At 44.7% G+C, this 26,439-nt stretch overlaps 1 protein-coding gene across 4 annotated transcripts in view; it reads right to left on the minus strand.

The window, feature by feature from the left end:
• The window catches only part of PTPRN2 (protein tyrosine phosphatase receptor type N2), an 809,200-nt gene that overhangs the window by 455,171 nt on the left and 327,590 nt on the right, over positions 1-26,439 (minus strand). For 3 of the 4 annotated variants that reach the window (XM_027574319.2, XM_035723336.1, XM_035723338.1), the window contains exons 7-9: positions 4,599-4,793; positions 3,328-3,368; positions 17-396 (exon numbers count right to left, since the gene is read on the minus strand). In XM_027574319.2, the coding sequence (XP_027430120.2) occupies positions 17-396; positions 3,328-3,368; positions 4,599-4,793 (616 nt within the window). The remainder of the gene's footprint in view (positions 1-16; positions 397-3,327; positions 3,369-4,598; positions 4,794-26,439) is intronic. The other variant, XM_035723337.1, reaches the window with a different exon arrangement.

The following is a 26,439-nucleotide window of genomic DNA, read 5'->3' on the forward strand; positions in this document are numbered from 1 at the left end:
CAGAGGCTCTACTTACTCATCTCCAGTCACAATGTAGCCTTGCTCCTCCTCGGAAGGCCTGACCTCCAGCCGCAGGCCTTCACCAGGGCGCCCCTGGGCTCCGGCTCCAAGGCGGGCATCTTCCTGCGAGGGGCCCGGAACCCAGGTCTGGAACTTGCCAAAGCCGCCCGCCCTGGGCTCAGTGGGAGGTAGCCTCTGCAGGCGCTCCTTGGAGTAGGTCTGACTCCGCACGTCCTCCACCCCAGCGCTCTCCTCCTCCCAAGCCGCGGGCATCCTGGGCGTCTCTGATTTCTTCATCTCCGCTTTGAAGGGCTCCATAAGAAGGGGGGTGGCAGGAAAGAGTCGGGACCCAGGATCCTGCAGGCGGTCCCCAAGCTGGAGGCTCAAACGACTGACCTGGCAGAAAAGAGGCTCAGTGAGGTGACGTTCGGGAGCAGTCGGTGGGCGGCCCCCGGCAGGGCGTGGAGTGGTGCTCTCATGGCCACAGTCAGAATCCCATCTGGAGGGGACACGTTCATCCGAGAGGAGGACGAGGGCCTCACACATCAGCATCACTCAGCCAAGCACGTCTCTGTCTGTCTCATACACATACAACTTCCGGAAGAATCTGATTTTATAAACTCAGTGTAGGTGTTTCCCATCTACATTTTTAAAAAGAGCCCATGTGGGGGGTGCCTGGGGGGCTCAGCCGGTTGAGTGCCCGACTGTTGATTTTGGCTCAGGCCATGATCTCAGGGTCGAGAGATGGAGCCCTGCGGCGGGCTCTGCCCTCAGTGGGGAGTCTGCCTGAGATCCTCTCCCTCCTCCTCTACCCCGCCCCCCTCCTTGCCCGTGCACTCTCTTTCAAATAAATAAATAAAATCTTTAAAAACAAACGAACAAAACAAAAACAAAAGCAAAAACAGCCTATGTGGATTCTAAGACCCCTCCAGAAACAATGAGTGCCTGACGATGACCGTCCCACTTGCATTTACTCAGCTCTGACAGGGCCTGAGGGCACTCTGTAGCAGACGCCCGACCTGCACGGACTCTCGGCGTCCTCACGGCGCCCTGTGAGTCAGGAGCTCTCACCCTGCCCCCAGCCCCTCAGGGACGTGGAGAGGCCAGAAGTGAGCGGTCACGGGGACATGCACCTGCAGCCTCACAGCACCTAGGGGATCTGGGGTCTTCACAGCCAAGGCTTGCCCATCCTGACCCCATTTCCTGGACAAGAGGGCCCTCAGAGCTACTTAATTGACATCTCGACAGATGAACATTATCTTACACACTCAGCACTGATTATCTGCCAGGCACTGTGCTCAGAGCTCTGCGCGCGCTCTCACTTAATTGCCACCTCAACCCGGGAGTGCAGTCCCAGTTTTATCTCTAGTCTGTAGGCTCTGGGGCTTACAGAGGTTAATAACGTGCCTGAGATCACTGATGGCAGATCCAGAATTCGAGTGCTGTTCCCGCTGATGCCAGAGAGGCTGCCACACCGCCTCTGGAGACCCCAGCACTGCCTCCAAGGGAAGCCGCTGGTCCCTCCCCCTGCTTGCTGCTGGTGCCCAAGAAGGGGGGGCCCCTCCTGACGCACAAGAGCAAGGGATTTCCCGTTTCACCATGAAATTACATCTCCAATATTAGACTAGATGGCAAGACAAAAAGTGGATTTACTTCACGTGTATCAAACACAAGATTTATAGGAAACTAAGGAAGGACTGTAAAGGAAAGTAATTATTTCCTTGTTGACTAGAAATTGTACATAATTTTTCCTTGTGTGTTTTGAAATATTTAAAGAAAATGGTATTTTGATAAAAACATGTGCTCAAATTTGGATTCCGAATGGTGACAGTACATAGCATTTCAGTTACCACGTACAGATGGAGCCCTGTCCTCAGGCTTTTAAAAGAAAGAGAATGGTGTTTTCACTTGAATTGTGCTCCATGAGAGGAGGAAACAAAAGATGTTAACAATTAAGAGCTCAGAAAATACAACACTCAGATGCCTTTTGGAAATAATTGCTTGAGGGGCGCCTGGGTGGCTCAGTCGTTAAGCGTCTGCCTTCGGCTCAGGTCATGATCCCAGGGTCCTGGGATCGAGCCCCGTGTTGGGCTCCCTGCTCAGGGGGAGGCCTGCTTCTCCCTCTCACTCTCCCTCTGTGCTCTCTGTCTCTCTCTCAAATAAATAAATAAAATCTTAAAAAAAAAAAAAAGAAAAAATTGTTTGAAAATGTACCCCAAGTAACAGAGAAATGAATCAAAATTCAACTTGTTTAGGATGGAAAGGTGGGAGTATGAGAGCCCTGCGGGTCTTCAGTGAACCCACGTGGGTTGGAGTGTGTGCCCCTGGAGGCCCCACAGCCCTGGCTCTGGCTGTTGGCGTCCCTCCACTTTCTAAGACGTGTTCTTAGGGCCACGTCTCCCGCCTCAGCTGAGACAGAGTACCCCCCAATTTCTGATGGACAATTAAGAGAATTGTTGATGTTTTCTTTTGCTACTTGCTAATAGGCATTGAACCAAAAACCACTAGGATAATCTGGAAAGAGAAGTACTAACCAAAAAAACTTTTTTCCACTCCACAAAAAAAGGGTTTTGTAGAACCACATAATGCCACTGTCATTGCTTACACACTGATTTTCTGCATCCTTAAGACCTATACTAATGAGCAAAGGTTCTTAAACAGGAAAAGCCAACAAACCAGTCCGTGAGGGGTGTTACCTGTGACCGAGCCCTTTTTCACACTGCCTTCCCGTCCAGCGCTGTCCAACAGACCCTCCAGCAATGATGGAGATGTTCTCCAATGTACCACCCAACCCACATATTACAAAGGAACACTTGAAATGTGGCTAGTCCAACTGAGGAACTGAATTTTTATCTACTTAATTTTAATGAATATAAATTTAAATAGCCACATGTGGCTAGTGGCTACATCAGACAGTACAGGTCTAAATGACCCAGGGCCTGTGAAGGTCCGTGCTAAATGAAACTCGGGAATCACACACAGGATGATCTCAAGGACATACACCAGTCCATATCCCCAGGTAGGAAAATTCTAAGGAATATTAATTTTTTAATTTGCATTAACCACATTTTCCATATTTCTACAATGGGTAAATATTACTATATAATCTGAAAGTAGACATTAGTATATATCTAAATATACACCATTTTTTATGCTCTCTTTATACTTTTTCCCAATTTGGGGATTATTAGAGTTTTTCCAAACTTTTCTGAAAAAACAAGCCAACAAACCTTTGTATTTTGTCTGTTCCCAAACCATGAACAGAAAATTGACCGGTACAGCTCTAGATCTAAGGGGAACCAAACCTGCAGAGACGCCTCTCCGTACCTCCTTGTAAACGCCACCTTCACCGTCTGGCCCTCGGTCATCTGTGAAAGACACAAGCATTATCAGAACCCTTGTTGAGACCGTCATCATAGGCGCTGCAGCACCCAAAATACCCGAGAGTCCTTGACGGAAGGTCAGACAGTCAGGATGATGTCCGCCTAGTTTCTTCTAAAAAGTAAACCTTTTTGTTTATAGTACATTATTAGTGTTCTGTAAATGTCATGGAAGAGGAAGGGTGTCCCCACTAAAGACAAATGTGAGTTCAGTCACGAACAGCATCACCAGCCCCAGGGATCCGTGTGCTGTGCTTAGAGTTAGCTCACAGCAAGATAAACCCACGGTGCCGACAGCAGTTACTAGCGATAGAAAAACAAAGGCAGGCGTCTCCACCAAACCACCTCAAGGTCAGATGTCCTCAGAGTTCACTACCTTTCTAATTATCCTAGTGGCAGCGCCCAACAGTGCAGAACTCCTGTTCTCATGAAGCCCAAATGCCCAGGCACCTTCTAGACCCCCCCTCACCCTCAGGGAGGCACCCATCTTTTCATTCACTGATGGCCCAACACAAAACCTTGTCCTGCTGGGCTCTGGTACCCTCTTCTACATCCCGCCCTGCTTCCGGCTTCCAAGCAAGCCTCGGTTCCCAGCCCATGCATCTTCTCACTTGTGTTTTGGGCACATATTTTTTGTGTGCCTACTGTGTGCAAGGCACTGAATTAGATGCTTTCATGCAGTTGCAGCGACTCTGAGAAGCAATCAGGCACAGATAAGGCCATTCATCAGGGAAGCTGCTGTGTGTGTGTGTTTGTGTGCACAACATGTGTGCACATGCGTGCACACACACACACACACACACTGGGGGGGTAGGGGGGAATCTCTGCTCTCTCCTTGGAGCAGCCTCAGAGGGTGCATGTGAGCCTCGAGCAGATATTCGAATGAAGCCTTTTCACGGTATTATTCAAATATTTGACTCTATTCACTAGCACAATCCAAACAAAAACACTTTCTATCATGCCTGTTTTTTTCTAACTCCGAACCTCAGCACAAAGAGCAATTTGCCTTTCAACATAATTGCTCTGGTAGGCTTAGCCCGTGAAGAAAGCCTTTTAGAGGCAAAAGTTCAAACAGACAAAAACTGTTCCTACAAATCCGCGTCTCCTCAGCAGAAGGAATGTTTAACAGCCTGCTGAGCCAGGCCTCTGCACAGCTGCAGCCTCAGCGCGCCCCACGAGCCCCACACATGTACGTGACCCCGGGGCTGGGAGGCTCACCTGCCATGCCGTCTCCACCCTGCTTGCCAGCGTTGGCCTCTCTGGGCTTTCCTGCGGCTCCTTGAAGCTCCCCTTCTGCACCCACACCCTGCACGGCGGTAGCAATCACGTGGGCCATCTCGCCGAGGCCCAGGGGGCTCAGACCCTCCACAGGCTGCTTTCCCAGGTCCTTCAGGAGACTCCGGATAAGTGCTTCTGGGGGGCACACACAAAGGCAAGCACAGAGGACACCAAGGAGGAGCAGTCAGCCCTGGAACGAGGAGGTAAACGAGCGATCCCAAACAGGGGCACCGTGGGCACCCAGAAGCTCAGAGAGAAATGGGATTTAACGAGGAGCAGCAGAAGTTCGGTAAATGAAGAGCACAACATTTGTAATTTAAAAACTCACTGAATGGGCCTGGCAGCAGACTGGGCAATGGAGAGCAATGGGTTAGTGAATTTCAAGATAGATAACAGAAACTATTATTATCTTAAGAACAGGTAAGCCTCCCCTGGGAGGCTCAGTTGGTGAAGCGTCTGCCTTCGGCTCAGGCATGATCTCAGGGTCCTGGCATCGAGCCCCGCGTCGGGCTCTCTGCTCCGCGGGGAGTCTGCTTCTCCCTCTGCTCCTACCCCCACTTTCGCTTTCTCTCTCTCTCTCTCAAATAAATAAATGAAATCTTTATTAAAAAATTTAAAAAAGATTTGAGAAAGACTGAGCGGAAACTTGGTAACCTGCAGAACCACCCCAGGCACAACGGACTCCAAGCGGAGAGCAAGAAGGAAAAGGAAGAGAGAATGGGACCAAAAACTAAAGGGAAAAAAAAAATCTCCTGCAATTCCCCAAAATTGCATTTACTTTGAAAAGTCAAGGCACCAAACCCCCAGAAGAACAAGCACAAAGAGAACCACGCAGTGGCATCTCTTAGGAAGGTGAAGGTAAAGCAGACCCCTAACCACAGCCAGAGGCTAAGACATGCATGAGGCGTGACGGGACACAGGCAGTGCGCTGACCTCAAGCAGAAGAGGGGACGGGACTCACCGCGTGCCTTCTGAGAATGAGGTGTTTGACGGGATTTGTAATCATCGATTTGATAACACACATATGAAGGATATATGTGAAGTGTTAAAAGAAAAAACATTTAAGTCTACGTCCAGTGAAAACATCCTTCAAGCCTGAAGGTGAGGGAAAGACATCCTATTATAAGAGGGGCCAAGCTGATCGGCGGCCAGCGGACCCGCACGACAAGACACACCAGGAGGGTGACGCCAGCTGGAAACATGGGCCTGTAGGAAGTGCTGAAAAGCTCCCAGAGGGTGACTATGTGGTGCACCGGACAAAAGTCTCTCTCCTCTTAGTGCCGCTAAAGGGCAGCTGACCGGTCGACGGGAAGAAGTAACCACATTTAATGCATGTCGAGGTAAACTACACGGCACGGGAGGGTCACCGGCATGAGCCGCTGTAAGGTTTATCTGGACTTTACGTGAGGTGTGTGCGGATCACTCCAAGCAGACTTAGTGCTGGGACCCTGCCTGGGGTGATGGGGATGTGTAATGGCGTGTCAGTTACGTGTACACACACGTCCACACTCACTTGTACACTCGGCGTCCATGCATCTCATGACAAATAAATCTCTCAGTAACAGGAATGTTTGATGGAGTCTTGTTTCTGATGTGGAGGGTGCCCCGACTTCTTTATCTCGGGTATCGAAGGCTGACGTGTCTGGTTCCTAAGTGGAGGTTTATGCAAGATGGGTACCCTCGTGACTGCTCCCTGAGAACCCTGGACCAGTGAGAGTTCACACTCTTTCCACAGCCTCACTCAGGCAAGCCCCTGAACTGAGTGGGGTGGGGATTATTTTCTGCTTCTTGCAAATTAAGAAATTTAGGTTTTTCAGATTTTTTAATGTTTCCATCTTTGGAGTTCTTGCTCACCAACAGGCATGAGAAGCTCTCAACACTCAGGATTCAGCAGGCCCGGCAGGCAGGTGCTCTGCCCTACGCACATGCAGAAAGCGTGGGTCAAAGCCGCTCCTGCTGTCAGCCAGGATCCAGCAGGGGAAGGCCCAGACTCTCCGAAACAGCTTCACCAAACTTAACACTTGTCTGAGGTAATAACATCTGTACCACATGGCCGTGGCTGGAAAGCTACGTGCAGAAGCCCCCGGAACACTGTGCACAGCGCCCCACCCCCACCCCCGGGCTCCACCTCTGAGTCTTGCTGACAGAGCAGGATGGCCTCACCTGGTCAAAGTGAGGTTTGTTCATAATAAAAGCCTGACAGGAGAGTTTGGAGCTATCCAGACTTACTGACTTTTCAAAGAAGCAGGTCAAGCCTACTGTGAATTCCTCGAGTGGAAGAAAACGCACAGTCATGCTCACCTGTCCACCACAGCTCGCTCTTTCAGGGGAGTCTTGCTCCACTGTCCTAAGGAAACTTTCATTTCTGAACATTGCGTGCCACGCCCCATGTTCTCCCACAGTCTCTTCCTCGCCAAGGAAGAGTCGCTGCCGTAATTCTGATTTTGCTATGTGAAGACACTTTCTGTCAATCTTTACTCAAGACTTCCTGTTGACGACTGAGGTCCCTTCTGGATCGACAACCCTTGGAGTCTCCATGGTACTTGTTCTGGAAACACAGCTGGAGGTGCAGTTGGCACGATCGTCAGATGGGGTCCTTGAAAGTGGGGGGGACACAGAGCGTGTGGCATACGCCATCGACCCTCGTGGTCAGGACTGGACCGTAACTGCTCCTTCAGCAGCAGCAAAGCCCTGGTGAGGCCGACATGGAAGCCTTACGGCACCAACACAGGGCGGTGACGTCCCTGCACCACCCCAGCCTTGGCTTCTCTATCAACCACCTGTTCCTCATGCTCCGACGCGTGGTCTCACTGACCCTGGGGACACTGAGCTTCCCAGGAGTACCCACATCCTAGACACAGCAAACACTGCCTTTCACGTGCCAGCCAACCAATCCAGAGCCCACGCTTGTCACGGCTTCTACCGGGCCCCCACCCAGCAGGCCACCAACCACCAGCCCTAATCGTCCCAGGGCCTTGCCCCAGAGCCGCTGAAATTATGTCTGCTCACTAGCCCCTCGCCCGCTGGGCCCACCTCACCTGCTTCTTCCTGAACGGTCCCCTCGGTCCGCCTCACCACCAACCTGGTGCTTCCCTGGGGGGGCCCTGAGCGTGGTCTCCTCTTGGGAACTGTCTTCAGCAGTCTGGCCAAACCTGACTAATAACAAAGCCTGCATCTGAAACCGCTTGCTGCCAAAGGGAATGCAGACCGAAGCCTGTTCTGCGGCTGTCTCCCCTCCATCCCCAGAGCCTCTCACAGTCCCAAATGTTCAGCGACGGAACGCTTAACTTCAAGAACAACTTCCAGCACTAATTTCACTTCCTTATAAACAAAACATACCTAAAAATACAGAAAAGCTTGCCCGATGCAGAAGTGACAGGAGGCTGAAGACTTGAGCAATCCCACACAAACAGCAGCTGATGCTGGGATGACAGAAGGTACAGGCTGTTTCACGGGAAAGGTAAAGATGCACTCCGGGATTGCAGGTGCATACCTGTCACAGCCATTGGGCTGTTGTGAAGAAATGTACTGTTCACTGCAGCTTTCAGAGTCAGAAGGAACTGTCCCAGAACCGTAACTGAGTCAGTGAGCAGCAAGCTGAGTACAACTTTTCGTTTTTGATTCCCACCAAACACCTTTCTCTTCTGATGCTTATCTCAGCAAGGTCTTGTGTCACCAGCCACTCCCATGGACCCCACATTGACCACAAAGCTCTCATTCCTCTCAGGAAACAGACGGCACTGGGGACTTCTGGTTTGGAGTGCCTGCTGCACCCTGGGAAAGAAGATGTGCAGGAAACCCCCCAGAGGCACGCCAAGCCTTCCTCCTCTTGACAGGGCAGGGCCCCCCTGCCCTCACACCAATACCGATGCAGAGCATCTGCTCTGAAAAGTCCCTTTCAGAAAGAAGAAAGTCCACAGTGACCCATGCTTGCCAAGTCCACTCCAGCAAGCCTTCTCTTTCATCACAGTGACAAAGAGAAACAATCCCAACAGAAATCATGTCACAAAACACCCCACCCACTCACCACATGCAGACCTGACCATCCGTGCGACACAAGAACAGAGGGACACAGGGAACATGGTGTTGTGGGACCAGGGGCACAGCGACTGGTCCAAAAGGGAGGAAATGGTGAGCAGAGACCTCACCCACTGAGGCAGACAGGAGGACGGTGCCAGGCCATGTCTGCTCTCTGTGTGGACCCATTAGCATAGGCACTGCCTGGCATCAGCCATGAACAAGTGAGACAAGCATGTGAATCACTTATTCAGTGGCAGGCATACTGTAAGTGCTCAACGACTGTAACTACTATCATGATGATGAGGTGATGGTCAGGAATCATTTACCCTCCATCATTTTTTCCCTTACAGTCTACCATAAATACACAGGCTCGGATTTCCATGGTGAGTTCTGGCTATAGTTCAGCATAATCCGTAAGCAAAGAGCAGAGAACATGCCACCTGTCCATCAGGATGCTTAGTTGTGCCAGTTGACTACTGCCTCCCAGTTTGTTCAACATTCAATTTAAGATTATTTCTGAGATGGTTCTTTGCCAAAGTATTAAGCCTCATTTTAAAGAAATGTTAACCTCAGTTATTAAAGTCAGGCCTCAGGTTCCATCCACCCACCATACATCCACCCATCCACCCACCCACCATCCACCCACCATCCATCCATCCATCCATCCAACCATCACATCACCTCACCCATCTACCATCCATATCCCATCATCCACCCCATCCATCACCACCCATCCATCCATCCACACCCATCCCATCCATCATCCATCCATCCCACATCCATCCATCCATCCACCCACCATCCACCCATCACCCACCCACCATCCATCCACCCACCCATCCACCCACTACCCATCCATCCAGCCATCCACTCACCCATCCATCCATCCATCCATCCCCACCCATCCATCCCCCATCCATCCACCATCCACCCATCACCATCCACCCACTACCCATCCATCCAGCCATCTACTCACCCATCCATCCATCCATGCATCCACCACCCACACATCCACCCACCTATCCATCCACCTGCGCCGTCCACCATCCATCCACTCCATCCACCCATCCATTATCCATCCAACCACCCACTCATCCATCATCCATCCATCCATCCACCACCCATCCATCCATACCCACCCATCCATCCACTCTCCCATTCACCCATCCATTCACCTATTCACCTCATTAACTGGTACTGGGTACTCATTGTGTTCAGAACCTAGGAGTAGGAATCACTATTAGAAAGGATAGAGAATTAAAGGCATGATTTGCTGCAGAGCTACAGTAGGATTCACACATACATATCAAAATGTTTTGGAAGCCAGAGAGACTTGACTACTGCATAGTATTAAGCAAACTTAACATATGGGACAGACCAACCATAAAAACCCTGCAAGAACATCAAATGACAGCACAACTCAAGAAGTCATTTCATTTTCCTCCTAAAACAGGCAAGTATTTGAGCTGACATGCTTTTCAAACTGTCACTTATTACCCTATTTGTAGGCAAATGTCTTTCCTGAAATTCAACCAACCTCCAAACTTTAAATCTACTTGTAAATTACTCCCTACATTTTACCCTCAGAAATTAACAATTACATTGATAAACTTAGATCTGACAAATGTCAGTCATAAAACTTTTAAAATATAAAAATAAAACTTTTGTTAAAAAAGTTTTAAAAATTCTTATTGTTTATAATTTCTAATAAAGGAAACCCAATTAATTTACTGATTTTTTTAAAAAGATAAACCCAAATTATGTCTTTAAAAAAATCTTACTGTATAATTTTGGGGTCTGAATTACCCTGAGCAAAACTTTTTCATTAAAAATTTCAGGAATATATTTCAAATAGAAAATCAATAAAATACATGAAAAAATAACCTAGACTAAAAAGTAAGCACAAGTCTTTGCTGTTTACTTCATCTCTAGCAGTATAAACACATCCACTTCAAGTGGCCTGCATTACTGCAAGGATGGCATAGAAGGTGAGAAAAGGCAAGCACCTAAAAGTAGAGGCCCTGATGCAGGTGGCCAAGGCCTGTCACAGCATGGTGCTGCATGCTAAATGCATGGTCCCCTTAGGGAGGGCCAGAGTGCCCCCAGACATTTGCCAAGGCAGGGATGTTTAACAAGTGTTGAATCAAAAATGTGTTTCCGGTGAACGCAAACTTCACCAGAAAAATCACTGGACAAAAGCATTCCATTCCTAAGCACCGTTGCTCTCAGTCTCTGTCAGACCACCCTCTCTCGCAGAGCTAAGGTGTCCATCCTAACAGGGCTCCACCACGTGGAATCCCTGCCCTACCCCACTCAGTGGGCAGAGGATGCCACTTACCTCCTCTGGGACAACATTTCAGACTAAGTTAAGCCTCTGAGTGTCAAGGTTTACTGTCTACCTCAGCAGAACGTTTCCTCTCAGAGCCCCAGTCTCCAGTCTTCCACCGTCTCCAGACGTAGGAATGCAACCTGATGGGATCATTGTGCTGGAACTACAATGTAAAAGGGCCACAAGAATTATCACAGTGGTTATTCAGATCCCGGTTTGCAGCAAATTGGCCTTGGATGAAGCTGTGAAGCAGGCTAGATTCTCAGGTCCCTGCCTGTGTATGGCAGAGTCTATCCCTCACTGCCTCGTGCCATCTTCTGTGTAGGAGTCCAGGGTCTACTCCTGTCCTCACCTGTCCAAACGCCCCTCCCTGTGGCCCCCACTCACCCCCACCCAGGCTGCTCTTTAGGCAGCCTCTCTGTGTTGTTCACAGTATGGGTGACTCATTCCAGGTCTTGTTAAAGTGATTGATAATCAGTGAGTGATTTATGCCTCCCAGAGGCCCTAGAATTTAAACAGAAGAGTTCAGGAGATCCTCCTTCCTCCCACCCCCACCCCATCCTTTCCTTCCTTCCTTGCACAATTTCTATGCAGAGCTACTTCCCAGGTGCAGGAATAACGCACTTAACAAAGCCCTGGCTTTCACGAAACATTCATCCATATCAGAAGAGAAAGAAAATAAGCAATTGAAAACACAAATACATAGAATGTCTGGTGCTGATAGGGGCTATGGATAAATAACCCAGGATATGGAAGATGAGGGAGGTAGGAAGCCAATAATTGCCACTTGAAGGGTTTACTGTGAAAACAAAATAAAGTGTGTAGATTATCTACCACATTTCTAATAATCAATACAGTGAATGTGCAATTGTGCCCCTCTTCTAATAATCTTTAGATTATTAATTATCTAATTTAAGAACTCAGAGAAATTCTTATGGTTACCATACATCTTTTTTATTCACCTTCCTTCACTCTATTCTCATTATCTGGAAAAGAACAGGAATAGATCACCACAGGATAAAACTCATGTTCTTTAAGATAAAGATCAGAGAACAGGAGAGACTTTCCATGGGTCTCTTAGAATGCCTATAATAAGAAATATCTACCTTCAAAATGGAATAATAAAATATAATTCCTAAAATTGTCTCCTCTCATCCAAAAAAGAAACTTTTAAGGTTTCATTAGTAAAAAATAACTTTTAAAAAAGAATTATTTTCACAACAACAAACCTTCAGTATGCAATGGTAGATTCAAAGTGGCTCACTAGCTTATGATGAGAACAATTAACACATGTCAGAAATCATCTCCCATGCCACCACTGTAAACCACACTGAGTTATCTCAAAGGCACCCACTGTCAATCATGTGAAGACGAACATAAATCAAGAGATCCTTTTTAAAAAGTCCAGCTAGCCTTGGTGGAATGAAGAGGGACCACGGCACAGAGCACAATCAAATACCACGTGCATCAAAGTGGAACATTCTTTTGTTCCATCAACAGCACCATATAATTCTGAGACCCGGGCAGCTTATAATGACATTTTAAGTAGCTTTCAATGCTCCAAGTGGGCTCTAGCAGAGCAATTACACAAATGTCAGGACATCAAATATGTAAGGCCTGGAGGAGATCAACTCACAAGCACAACTGCTGCAAGCCTGACCTACAGAAATTATATGTCTTAATAGGGTCACCCAGACAAAATGTTATAAGCTTTAGAGAATAAGCAATGTGCAGATAACCTCACTACAATATTGCTTTAACAAGGAAGATGTGGTTCATGTATAACAGCTTTTGCTCTTAAATGTCTTTATCACCATGCGTATATGAAAGCACACAATTTAGCCATGTCCAAACACACATCATCATCATCTCTACCATGATCATCACTACTGTCACCATGATCATCATGATCCTCACCATCACCACCACCACTACCACATCATCACCATCATTATCACCATCATCAACACTACCACCACCATCACCATCACCACCACCACATCATCACCATCATCAACACCAGCACCATCATCACCATCACCACCACCACCATCACCATCAATCACCACCATATCATCACCATCATTATCACCATCATCATCACCATCACCATCATGACCACCATAATCAACACCAGCACCATCATCACCATCACCACCACCACCATCACCATCAACACCACATCGTCACCATCATTACCACCATCATCAACACCAGCACCATCATCTCCATCACCACCACTACCACCATCACCACCACCATATCATCACCATCATTATCACCATCAACAACACCAGCACCATCATCTCCATCACCACCACCACCATCACCAACACCACCACCACATCATCACCATCATTTTTTTTACTATTGTGTTAATCACCGTACATTACATCATTAGTTTTTGATGTAGTGTTCCATGATTCATTGTTTCTGCATAACACCCAGTGCTTCACGCAGAACGTGCCCTCCTTAATACCCATCACTAGGCTAACCCATCCCCCCCCATCTAGAACCCTCAGTTTATTTTTCAGAGTCCATCGTCTCTCATGGTTCGTCTCCCCATCTGATTCCCCCCTTCATTCTTCCCCTCCTGCTATCTTCTTTTTTTTTTCCTTAACTTATATTACATTATTTGTTTCAGAGGTACAGGTCCATGATTCATCAGTCTTAACACAATTCACAGTGCTCACCATAGTGCATACCCTCCCCAATGTCTATCACTCAGCCATCCTGTCCCTCCCACCCCCACGACTCCAGCAACCCTCAGTTGGTTTCCTGAGATTAAGAATTCCTCATATCAGTGAGGTCATATGATACATGTCTTTCTGATTGACTTATTTCACTCAGCATAATACCCTCTAGTTCCATCCACGTCATTGCAAATGGCAAGATATCATTTTTTTGATGCCTGCATAATATTCCATTGTATATATATATACCACCTCTTCTTTATCCATTCATCTGTCGAAGGACATCTTGGCTCTTTCCACAGTTTGGCTATTGTGGACATTGCTGCTATAAACATCAGGGTGCACGTACCCCTTCAGATCCCTACACTTGTATCTTTGTGGTAAATACCCAGTAGTGCAATTGCTGAATCAAATGGTAGCTCTATTTTCAAATTTTTGAGGAACCTCCATACTGTTTTCCAGAGTGGTTGCACCAGCTTGCATTCCCACCAACAGTGTAGGAGGGTTCCCCTTTCTCTGCATCCCCGCAAACATCTGTCACTTCCTGATTTGTTAATTTTAGTGATTCTGACTGGTGTGAGGTGGTATCTCGTTGAGGTTTTGATTTGGATTCCCTGATGCTGAGCGATGTTGAGCACTTTTTCATGTGTCTCTTGGCCATTTGGATGTCTTCTTTGGAAAAATGTCTGTTCATGTCTTCTGCCCATTTCTTGATTGGATTATTTGTTCTTTGGGTGTTGAGTTTGATAAGTTCTTTATAGATTTTGGATACTAGCCGTTTATCTGATATGTCATTTGCAAAATATTTTCTCCCATTCTGTCGGTTGTCTTTTGGTTTTGTGGACTGTTTTTTTGCTGTGCAAAAGCTTTTTATCTTGATGAAATCCCAATAGTTCATTTTTGCCCTTGCTTCCCTTGCCTTTGGCGATGTTTCTAGGAAGAAGTTGCTGCGGCTGAGGTCGAAGAGGTTGCTACCTGTGTTCTCCTTTAGGATTTTGATGGACTCCTGTCTCACGTTTAGGTCTTTCAACCATTTGGAGTCTATTTTTGTGTGTGGTGTAAGGAAATGGTCCAGTTTCATTCTTCTGCATGTGGCTGTCCAATTTTCCCAACACCATTTGGTGAAGAGACTGTCTTTTTTCCATTGGACATTCTTTCCTGCTTTGTCCAAGATGAGTTGACCATAGAGTTGAGGGTCCATTTCTGGGCTCTCTATTCTGTTCCATTGATCTATGTGTCTGTTTTTGTGCCAGTACCATATTGTCTTGATGATAACAGCTTTGTAATAGAGCTGGAAGTCCGGAATTATGATGCCACCAGCTTTGCATTTCTTTTTCAACATTCCTCTGGCTATTCGGGGTCTTTTCTGGTTCCATACAAATTTTAGGATTATTTGTTCCACTTCTTTGAAAAAAGTGGATGGTATTTTGATGGGGATTGCATTGAATGTGTAGATTGCTCTAGGTAGCATTGACATGTTCACTATGTTTGTTCTTCCAATCCATGAGCATGGAACATTTTTCTATTTCTTTGTGTCTTCCTCAATTTCTTTCATGAGTATTTTATAGTTTTCTGAGTACAGATCCTTTGCCTCTTTGGTTAGATTTATTCCTAGGTATCTTATAGTTTTGGGTGCAGTTGTAAATGGGATTGACTCCTTAATTTGTCTCTCTTCTGTCTAGTTGTTGGTGTATAGGAATGCCACTGAGTTCTGTGCACTGAAATTATATCCTGTCACTTTACTGAATTCCTGTATGAGTTCTAGAAGTTTTGGGGTGGAGTCTTTTGGGTTTTCCACATAAAGCATCATATCATCTGCAAAGAGTCAGAGTTTGACTTCCTCTTTGCTGATTTGGATGCCTTTGATTTCTTTTTGTTCTCTGATTGCTGTGGCTAGGACTTCTAATACTATGTTGAATAGCAGTGGTGAGAGTGGACATCCCTGCCGTGTTCCTGACCTTAGGGGGAAAGCTCTCAGTTTTTCCCCATTGGGAATGATATTCGCTGTATGTTTTTCATAGATGGCTTTTATGATATTGAGGTATGCACCCTCTATCCCTATACTCTGAAGAGTTTTGAACAAGAAAGGATGCTGTACTTTGTCAAATGCTTTTTCTGCATCTATTGAGAGGATCATATGATTCTTGTTCTTTCTTTTGTTAATATACTGTATCATGTGGATTGATTTGCGGATGTTGAACCAACCTTGCAGCCCAGGGATAAATCCCACTTGGTTGTGGTGAATAATCCTTTTAATGTACTGTTGGATTCTATTGACTAGTATTTTGGTGAGATTTTTTGCATCCATGTTCATCAAGGATATTGGTCTGTAATTCTACTTTTTGATGGGGTCTTTGTCTGGTTTTGGGATCAAGGTAATAGTGGCCTCATAAAACGAGTTTGGAAGTTTTCCTTCCCTTTCTAATTTTTGGAACAGTTTCAGATCAATAGGTATTAATTCTTCTTTAAATGGTTGGTAGAATTCCCGTGCAAAGCCATCTGGCCCTGGGCTTTTGTTTGTTGGGAGATTTTTGATGACTGCTTCAATTTCCTTAGTGGTTATAGGTCTGTTCAGGTTTCTATTTCTTCCTTGTTCAGTTTTGGTAGTTGATACAAATCTAGGAATGCATCCATTTCTTCCAGGTTATCTAATTTGCTGGCATAGAGTTGCTCATAATATGTTCTTATAATTCCTTGGTATTGGTTGTGATCTCTCCTCTTTCATTCATGATTTTGTTGATTTGGGTCACTTCTCTTTTCTTTTGGCTAAGTCTGGCCAGGGGTTTATCAATCTTGTTCATTCTTTCAAAGAACCAGCTCCTAGTGTCATTGATCTGTTCTACTGTTCTTTTGGTTTCTATTTCATTGAATTCTGCTCTGATCTTTATTATTTCTCTTCTCCTGCTGGGTTTAGGCTTTATTTGCTGTTTTTTCTCTAGCTCCTTTAGGTGTAGGGTTAGGTTGTGTATTTGAGACCTTTCCTGTTGCTTGAGAAAGGCTTGTATTGCTATATACTTTCCTCTTAGGACTGCCTTTGCTGCATCCCAAATATTTTGAATGACCGTGTTTTCATTTTCATTTATTGCCATGAATTTTTTTAAGTCTTCTTTAATTTCCTGATTGACCCATTCATTCTTTAGTAGGATGCTCTTTAGCCTCCATGTATTTGCGTTCTTTCTGACTTTCCTCTTGTGATTGAGTTCTAGTTTCAAAGCATTGTGGTCTGAAAATATGCAGGGAATGATCCCAATCTTTTGGTACCACTTGAGACCTGATTTGTGACCTAGGATGTGATCTATTCTGGAGAATGTTCCATGGGCACTAGAGAAGAATGTGTATTCCGTTGCTTTGGGATGGAATGTTCTGAATGTCTGTGAAGTCCATTTGGTTCAGTGTGTCCTTTTAAGTCTTTATTTCCTTGTTGATCTTTTGCTTAGATGATCTGTCCAGGTCAGTGAGGGGGGTGTTAAAGTCCCCCACTATTATTGTATTGTTGTCAATGTGTTTCTTTGCTTTTGTTATTAATTGCCTTATGGAATTGGCTGCTCCCATGTTAGGGGCATAGATATTTACAATTGTTAGATCTTCTTGTTGGATAGACCCTTTAAGTAGGATATAGTGTCCTTCCTCATCTCTTATTACAGTCTTTGGTTTAAAATCTAATTTGTCTGATATAAGGATTGACACCCCAGCTTTCTTTTGGTGTCCATTAGCATGGTAAATCGTTTTCCACCCCCTCACTTTCAATGTGGGGGTGTCTTTGGGTCTAAAATGAGTCTCTTGCAGACAGCATATCGATGGGTCTTGTTTTTTAATCCAATCTGATAGCCTGTGTCTTTTGATTGGGGCATTGAGCCCATTTACATTCAGGTAACTATTGAAAGATAGGAATTTAGTGCCATCGTATTGCCTGTAAGGTGACTGTGACTGTATATTGTCTGTGTTCCTTTCTGGTCTATGCTGCTTTTAGGCTCTCTCTTTGCTTAGGACCCCTTTCAATATTTCTTGGAGGGCTGGTTTCATGTTTGCAAATTCCTTTAGTTTTTGTTTGTCCTGGAAGGTTTTGATCTCTCCTTCAATTTTCAATGACAGCCTAGCTGGATATAGTATTCTTGGCTTCATATTTTTCTCATTTAGTGCTCTGAAGATATCATGCCAGTCCTTTCTGGCCTGCCAGGTCTCTGTGGATAGGTCTGTTGCCAATCTAATGTTTCTACCATTATAGGTTACATATCTCTTCTCCCAAGCTGCTTTCTAGATTTTCTCTTTGTCTATGAGACTCGTAAGTTTTACTATTAGATGTCAGGGAGTTGACCCATTTTCATTGATTTTGAGAGGGGTTCTCTGTGCCTCCTGGATTTTGATGCCTGTTTCCTTCCCCACATTAGGGAAGTTCTCTGTTATAATTTGCTCCAATATACCTTCTGCCCTCCTCCCTCTTTCCTCTTCTTCTGGGATCCCAATTATTCTAATGTTGTTTTGTCTTATGGTATCGCTTATCTCTCAAATTCTGCCCTCGTGATCCAGTAGTTGTTTATCTCTCTTTTTCTCAGCTTCTTTATTTTTCATCATTTGGTCTTCTATATTGCTGATCTCTCTTCTGCCTCATTTATCCTTGCAGTTAGTGCACCCATTTTTGATTGCACCTTATTAATAGCCTTTTTGATTTCAACTTGGTTAGATTTTAGTTCTTTTATTTCTCCAGAAAGCATTCCTCTAATAACTTCCATGCTTTTTTCAAGCCCAGCTAGTATCTTTAAAATCATGATTCTGAACTCTAGGTCCGACATCGTACTAATGTCCGTATTGAGTAGGTCCCTGGCAGACGGTACAAGACCTCTTGTTCTTTTTGTTGAGGTGATTTTTTCCATCTTGTCATTTTGTCCAGAGAAGAATAGATGAATGAGAGAACAAAATGCTAACAGGGTAATGACGTCCCCAGAAAATATACTCTAAACAAATCAGAGACCTGAAACCAGGGGAAAAGAAAGGGAAAGAAAGAAAAAAGAATGAGGGAAAAAAAAAGAAAAAGATAAAGATAAAAATAAAAACAGAACAAAACAAAACAAAAAACAGAATATGATCAAATATGATCAGGGTGGTGCATAGATCAGTGCCACACACTAGATTTTGGGTGTATTTTGGTCTGTTAGAAGATAGTGCCTCCCAAATTTTTAAAGAAATAAAGACTTACATATGTACAAAATAAGGGTTGATAAGATGAAGGGATGGAATATGACTGTAAAGATGAAAATTATAAAAAATTTTATAAAAGGAATTGATAAGATAAGAAGTTGTTTGAAAAAAGAAAGAAGAGGATTTAAAAAAAAGAAAGAAAAGAAAAAAAGGAGAGAATGTGATCAGGCAGGTACTAGAACAAAGCCATACACTAGAGTTTTAGGGTATATTTTGATCTGTTAGAAGAAACTGTATCTCAAAATTGTAAAGAGAGAAGAACTTATATATATGCCAAAAATGAGGGTAACTACTATGAAGGGATAGAATATGACTCTAAAAGTGAAAAATAAAAAAAAAAATTTTTAAAGGGATTGATGATGTTGGTTGAAAAAGGGAAAAAGAAAAATTTTTAAAAAAAGTTAAAAAAATTAACTTTGAAAGACTAAAGAATCATGGTAAAAAAGCCATGAATTCTATGTGCAGTATTCTCCTAGCACTGGAGTTCTGCCATTCTCATGGTCTTGGCTGGCTGTTCCTGCTGATCTTCTGGGGGAGGGGCCTGTTGCCGCAGTTCCCAAATGTCTTTGCCAGAGGCAGAATTGCCCCGCCCTTGTCGGTCCAGGCTAAGTAATCTGCTTGGGTTTGCTCTTGGAAGCTTTTGTTCCCTGTAAACTTTTGGTACAGCCTTGGAGGATGAGAGTGAAAATGGCGGCCTCCCAATCTCCGCCCTTGAGGAGCCAAGAACTCGGGGCCCCACTCCTCAGTGCGCCCCGAGAGAAAAGCACTCAATCATTCCCATCTCCCCGGTCTCCAGCAGCACTCTGTGCTCACCCGACCTGTGACCGAGCATTTCTATCTCTGGCACTCGACTCGGTGCAGAGTCTCCAAACCCAGCAGATCCCCACGGCACGCTCTCGTGCCGCTCCTCCCAGGGGAGGAAGGGAAGTCTCCCTGGATCTGCCGCTTGTTGGGTCCCTGCTGGAGGAGCAGTGGCCCGACTGGGCCGCGGATCACAGTTTATGGCCACCCCGAGCTGAGAGCCCGTGCCTCAGCTGCGTCTCTGCAGCCAGCTTCCCCACTCTGATACCCAGGAGCTCTGGCGCACTCAGGCACCCCCGGTCTTCCTGTGACCCCGAGGGTCCTGAGACCACACTGTCCCGCGAGGCTTCCACCCCCTGCTTAGCCACTGGAGCGACGTTCCTCGGCGGAACCGACTTGTAAAAGTTCCGATTTTGTGCTCCGCGGCTCTATCACTTGCCAGAAGCGGCCGATGGAGGCCCCCTCCCCTGCCATCTATCCTCCCGAATATCGCCTCGGATTCACTTCTCTGCACATCCTACCTTCCAGAAAGTGGTCGCTTTTCTGTTCAGAGAGTTGTTGCTATTCTTTTCTTTGATCTCCTGTTGAGTTCGTAGGTGTTCAGAATGGTTTGATCCCTATCCAGCTGAATTCCTGAGACCAGACGAAATCCAGGTCTCCTGCTCCTCCGCCATCTTGCTCCGCCCCCCACATCATCACCATCATTATCACCATCATCAACACCAACACCATCATCTCCATCACCACCACCAGTAGCATCACCACCAGCACATCATCACCATCATCAACACCAGCACCATCATCTCCATCACCACCACGATCACATCATCGCCATCATTATCACCACCATCAACACCAGCACCATCACCACCATCACCATCTTCATTGTCAGCACCACCACCACCAGCACCATCATCACCACCAGCACCATCATCACTAGCAGCACCATCATCATTTCCATCACCCAGTCTCTCTAGTACATGTAATACTGAGACAAAGAACAACAACAAAAAAATGAAATTAGGTTTGGCATTAATTTTGTCACTTCAGTTGGTGGTGGGGTTGACAGATTGCTTTCTAAAGGATGTTTCATTGAAATTCCCATTAACATGAATCTTCATACTCACAATGTTAACTGACCTACTTGTGACAAGGAAAGGTGGCGTGGACATGTGCTGGATGGCAAATGTCAGACTAGAATATAAAACTTTCCAGAGATGGCCAAGAATAGTAACTGAATTTTTTCTACATTTGCCAAATAGGCTAAACCAGCAGAGTATTTGGATCGCAGTCATAGACATACCCTCTGAATGGCAAGAGTTTTCGAACTCCCTCTTGTTAGCCAAGTTCTATCTGGTGGAAGACCAGGTGTGCATGGTTAATACTTACCTGTAGCTAAGAACCCAACTTACACTCACATCCAAACCAATCACTGTCCACAGTGCCCTGGGGACTCTAGACCCCAGCTCCACTCTGTGGGGGCCACAGATATCCTCACATCTCACAGGAAAGAGGCCTCTGACCCTTCAGCTCTTTCCCAAGACCCACTCTATGCCTTTGGAAGGCAAAAATTACCAGAATTAGTGGTCTCCACTAACCCAGAATTTTCAGGGTGGAAATGTGGCAGGAAGATGACATTATACATGAGGGTGGCAGGCAGCAAGGAGAGCGCTCTTGTTGTTCTGTGTTGTTCCAGGAGGCCTTCCTGGAAAGTGATAGTAATAATGGTTGCAGTAAGTTATCTTTAGGTGCCCTACTCACTCTCCATCTAAAAGAGGCAAATTTCAACTCATTACTACTCTATGTAAAGAACTTTCTAGAAAACACATCAGGCTTCCTGTGGAATGGACCTCCCAGGGAAGCAATGAGGTCACATGTACCTAAGGGAAGGCTGAAAGATCATCTGCCAGAGATGCTGTTAAAGATACTTGTCATGTGGGGGCAGAGTGCATGACTCCCCAGGTTCCATTCAAATCTGAACAGTGACTCTTTGCTGGTGCAGAAGTCAAGGAAAGTGGTCTCAAAGGCAAGGAGGAGGGCATGGGACTGAGGCAATGCAGAGTTAGGCTCCCTAGTCATACAGCTGCTCTCCCTGCACAGCTGAGCAACACATTCAGGGGCATCTACTTCAGGGATCTGGGCAGGTGGGTGGGATCAGAAGGCAAAACAAGAGGAGTCACTTTCCTGCTGTGTAAGCCACAGACTGATACGCAGACTCCCCTCTCCTGCTCTTGCTTCTCCTTCACCCTGGGCTGGAGTAGACCACTTGCTGACCCCACAGCATGGCAGTGAGCTAAAATAAAGGCTTTAGGCATTTTATACCAATGTGGGACTAAATCTCACTAAAAGGAGAGGTACTTTGATAACACAGGTGCCTTCTTCTCATGTTCTAGAAGGTGCTCATATACCCTGGGGGAGGGCATGAAGCCAGGATGAAGAATTTATTGAGTTCCTCATGGGGCAGGCTCTGAGCAGCCTCTTTACTCCAGTGACTATGTGCTCAATTTGGTCCTGTTTGTTTTTTTTTGTTTTTTTTTTAACCAAAAGTGTTTAGAGCAACACTGGCCTCCACTCAAGTGTGAATGGACTTTTTTCAAAAATGAAAAAGGCAGTAATGCTTCCTTTCAAGTGAAAATGACCCCAAAATGTGGGCATATATTCTCCAGGACAACAGAAGCACTTGAATCTGGTTTTCCAATATTATAATCTATCATGGTCACCATGAAAAGTCCTGGTTCAGTGCCCTCCTGAGACTGGGGGATGCAGGGTATGCTCTTTGCTCCATATGAGTTTTTGGGCTGGGATTCCTACCATCAGCATAAATGGGAAAGTAAACAACACAGTTTGCAAACGCAGTACTTCATAACCATGGGAAGTTCAAATAGGAAGAGGCCCAAAACACACTTATCACAACACTCTTATCATGAATGAGGGAAGAGAATAAGAAAAGCTGTATGACTGGCTGGTGCTCAGTAGGTGTTCTGCAAATGAGTGAATTCATGGGTAAACTTGCTAAGAGTCACATAGTTAGAAGACTGCATAGCCAGTAGTTAAAGAAAGTGCTTTAGACTTCCACCTTAGTAAACATTCCACATCAGTACAACAGAATCCATTTTAGTACAGATGGTGGGGGAGGGGTGGGTGGAGAATACTCATTACCTTGGCCATTCAACCTGTAATATAGTAAGATACCTGAATAGGAAAAACAACGAGGTGTGTTGGGGAAGAAACTGGCATATGAAATACCTAGGCCAAAAGTTAGCAGAGCAATAATATGAATTAAATTCTCCTAAGTCCTAGTCCAGGCTCCACAAGGTGTGGAGTCAAGATGATAAAGAAAAAATTCCAACAGACTGGTTAGACGTTTTGTTTCCTGTTTGGTTTGATTTTGAATGTTATCAGTGAGCAAGAATTAGATTGGGAGCTTCTACCGATGGGCATACTGCATATTATTTGTCATTAGCTCTAGTTAACTGTTTAGAAAATTGTGTATGATGTATCATCCCCTCAGGTGGGTTCCATAATTATTTACTTGTCATCATTGAGATTTGAGTTTAAAGAATGACTTTAGCCAAAACATTTGCAAGATGTACCTGAAGAAAACTACAAAACTCTAACAAAAGAAATCAAAGAACTCAATAAATGGAGAGATATTCCATGTTCATGGATAGGAAAACTCAAAATTGTTAAGATATCAGTTTTTCCCAACTTGATCTATAATTGAATGCAATCTCAATCAAAATCCCAGCAAGTTATTTTGTGGATATTGACAAACTGATCCTAAAGTTTACATGGAGAAGTGAAAAGACCCAGAATAGCCAATCCAATATTGAAGGAGAAGAAAAAGGTTGGAGGACTGACACTACTTGATTTCAAGAGTTACTATAAAGCTAGAGAAATCAAGACAGTATGGTATTGGTAAATAAACAGACATATAGATCTGAAGAGCCCAAAAACATATCCACATAAGAATAGTCAACTGATCTTTGACAAAGTAGCAAAGGCAATAAAATGTAGCAAAGACAGTCTTTTCAGCAAATGTTGCTGGAACAACTGGACATCCACATGCAAAAAAGTAAATCTGGACACAGACCTTCACGCTTCACAAAAAATTAACTCAAAATGTATCACAAGCCTAACTGTACAACACAAAAATATAAAACTCCTAGATCCAACAACCACACTCCTTGGCATTTACCCCAAGGAACTGAAAACTTATGTCCATACAAACACCTGAACATGGATGTTTATGTTATAGCAGCTTTCTTCATAACTGCCAAAATTTGGAGGCAACCAAGATGTCCTTCAGTAGGTTAATGGATAAATTAAACTCTTGTACATCCAGATGATGGAATATTATTCAGTGCTAAAAAGAAATGAGCTGTCAAGCCATGAAAATACATGGAAGCACCTTAAATGCATATCACTAAGTGAAAGAAGCCAATCTGAAAAGACTGCACACTGTGTGATTCCAGCGCTAAGACATTCTGGACAAGGCAAAGCTATGGAGACAGAGAAGACCAGTGGCTGGAGGACTGGGAGGGGGAGGGATGAACAGGGGAGCACAGAGGACTTTTAGGGCAGTGAAACTACTTTGTATGATCCTATCATGACAAATACATGTCAGTGTACATTTGTCCAAACCCACAGAATGTAAAATACCAAAAATGAACCTTAACTAAACCCTAAACTATAGTGATAATGATCTGTCAATGCAGGCTCTTCAGTTGTAACAAATTTAACACTCTGGTGGGGGATATTGTTCATGGGGGAGTCTCTGCATGTGTGAGGGCAGAAGGTATATGGGAAATCTCTATACATTCCACTTAATTTTTCTGTGAACCTAAAACTGTTGTAAAAATAGTCTATTAAAAAAAGGAAAAAGAGTGACTTTAGGCTTCGTTAAAACTCTGACCACTGAGCCTGGGGAAAACCACAATCAAGGTTCCATGCTCTGAAAAGATCCATGCATGAGGATGTTAATCATGGTATTATGTGAAGAGCAAAGATCAATAAACAATATATATTTTAATAGATATGCAGTTGACCCTTGAACAATGCAGCTTAGGACTATGCAGGTCCACTTATACATGGATTTTTACTGTAAATGTACTTTCTCTTCCTTATGGTTTTCTTAAATAACGTTTCTTTCTTCTAGCTTACTTTATTGCAAAAATATAGTATGTAATATACAGAACATATAAAATATACGTTAATCACTGTTTATGTTATCAGTAAAACAATAAGCTCTTAGTAGTTAAGGTTTTGAGGAGTCAAAAGTTATGCGCAGATTTTCAACCACTCAGAAGGTTGGCACCCCTAATCCCCACTATTCAAGGGTCAACTGCATAAATATAGAACTAATTTAAATGTATTATGGTACATACATATATAGACTATTATGCTCCCATAAAAAATGTAATGGAAATGCATTTAATGATGCAGCAAAATGTTAACAATATATGCAATGAGACAAGCATGCTCCAAGCTCATTAACTGGACAACAGAGCAGTGATATGAAGGACACTGCATCTTCCAGCAAGGAGGCAGGTCCAGAGATACTGACACAGAGGGAATCCGAACTAACCAAAGTTCAAAGGGCAAGCTCCAATATCTTTCAACACTGGGATCCCATAAATACAGACGTATGGGTGCACGTAGGGATCATTGGTTTTGGGTGGGAAATTTGAAGAACACATAGACAGTGTGGCAGTTTACTTCTGAGTGTGGAGCAGTCATAGAAGGACTGGCTGCGGGAAAGGAAACTTCAGATTTCCCCTTGTACACGCTGTACTAGTTGGATCTTTCCAAAATAAGCACATTTTAATTTTATAATGCAAAAGGTAATTTAGAAATTTAAATATATCATAGCAGCAACATTCACAATAGCCAAAAGGTAGAAGCAGGCCAAGTGTCCATCAACAGATGGACAAAGTATGGTGCTATCCATACAACAGAATTTCACTCAGCCTTAAAGAGGAAGGGAATTCTCACGCCTGCTACAACATGGAAGAACCCGGAGGACATTATACTAAGTGAGATAAAACTGTCACAAAAGAACAAATACCGTGTGATTCCACTTCTATGAGGTCCCTAGAGTCACCCAACCCATAGAAACAGAAAGTAGAGGGTAGATGCCCGGGACTGGGGTAGGGAGATGGGGACAGAGTCTCATCTGGGATGATGAAAATGTTCTGGAGACAGATGCTGGTGACAGTTGTACAACAATGTGAATATCCTTAACGCCGCTGAACCGTACACTTAATATTGGGAAGATGATCAATTTTAGGTCATGTGTATTTTACCACAATTTCTAAAAAGTTAAATGTAAAAAGTGGACATGAAACTTTTTATTGTTTAAGAATAACCAGAGTTCCCAGGAGGCTTAATCTCTGGTTGGAGGGAGAACTAGGCCTGGGGAATACATTAAAGGGACAAGAAGAGCTACACCATGAGACGGCCTGCTCGGACGAGTCCTCAAACACACACAGAGGCCAAGAGGGGATGTGCACACCAAGCGCTGACAGCGCTCACCTCTGGAGATAAGACTGAAGTGACTTTTGTCTTCTTTCTACACACCTATTATTCAAGCTTTGCATAGTAACCATTGGTTATTTTATTTTATTTTATTTTTAAAGATTTTATTTATTTATTTGAGAGAGAGAGCACGAGAGGGAAGAGGGTCCGAGGGAGAAGCAGACTCCCCGCTGAGCAAGGAGCCTGATGCGGGACTCGATCCCAG

Source organism: Zalophus californianus, chromosome 12, assembly GCF_009762305.2.
Source record: "Zalophus californianus isolate mZalCal1 chromosome 12, mZalCal1.pri.v2, whole genome shotgun sequence".
Classification (NCBI taxonomy): domain Eukaryota; kingdom Metazoa; phylum Chordata; class Mammalia; order Carnivora; family Otariidae; genus Zalophus; species Zalophus californianus.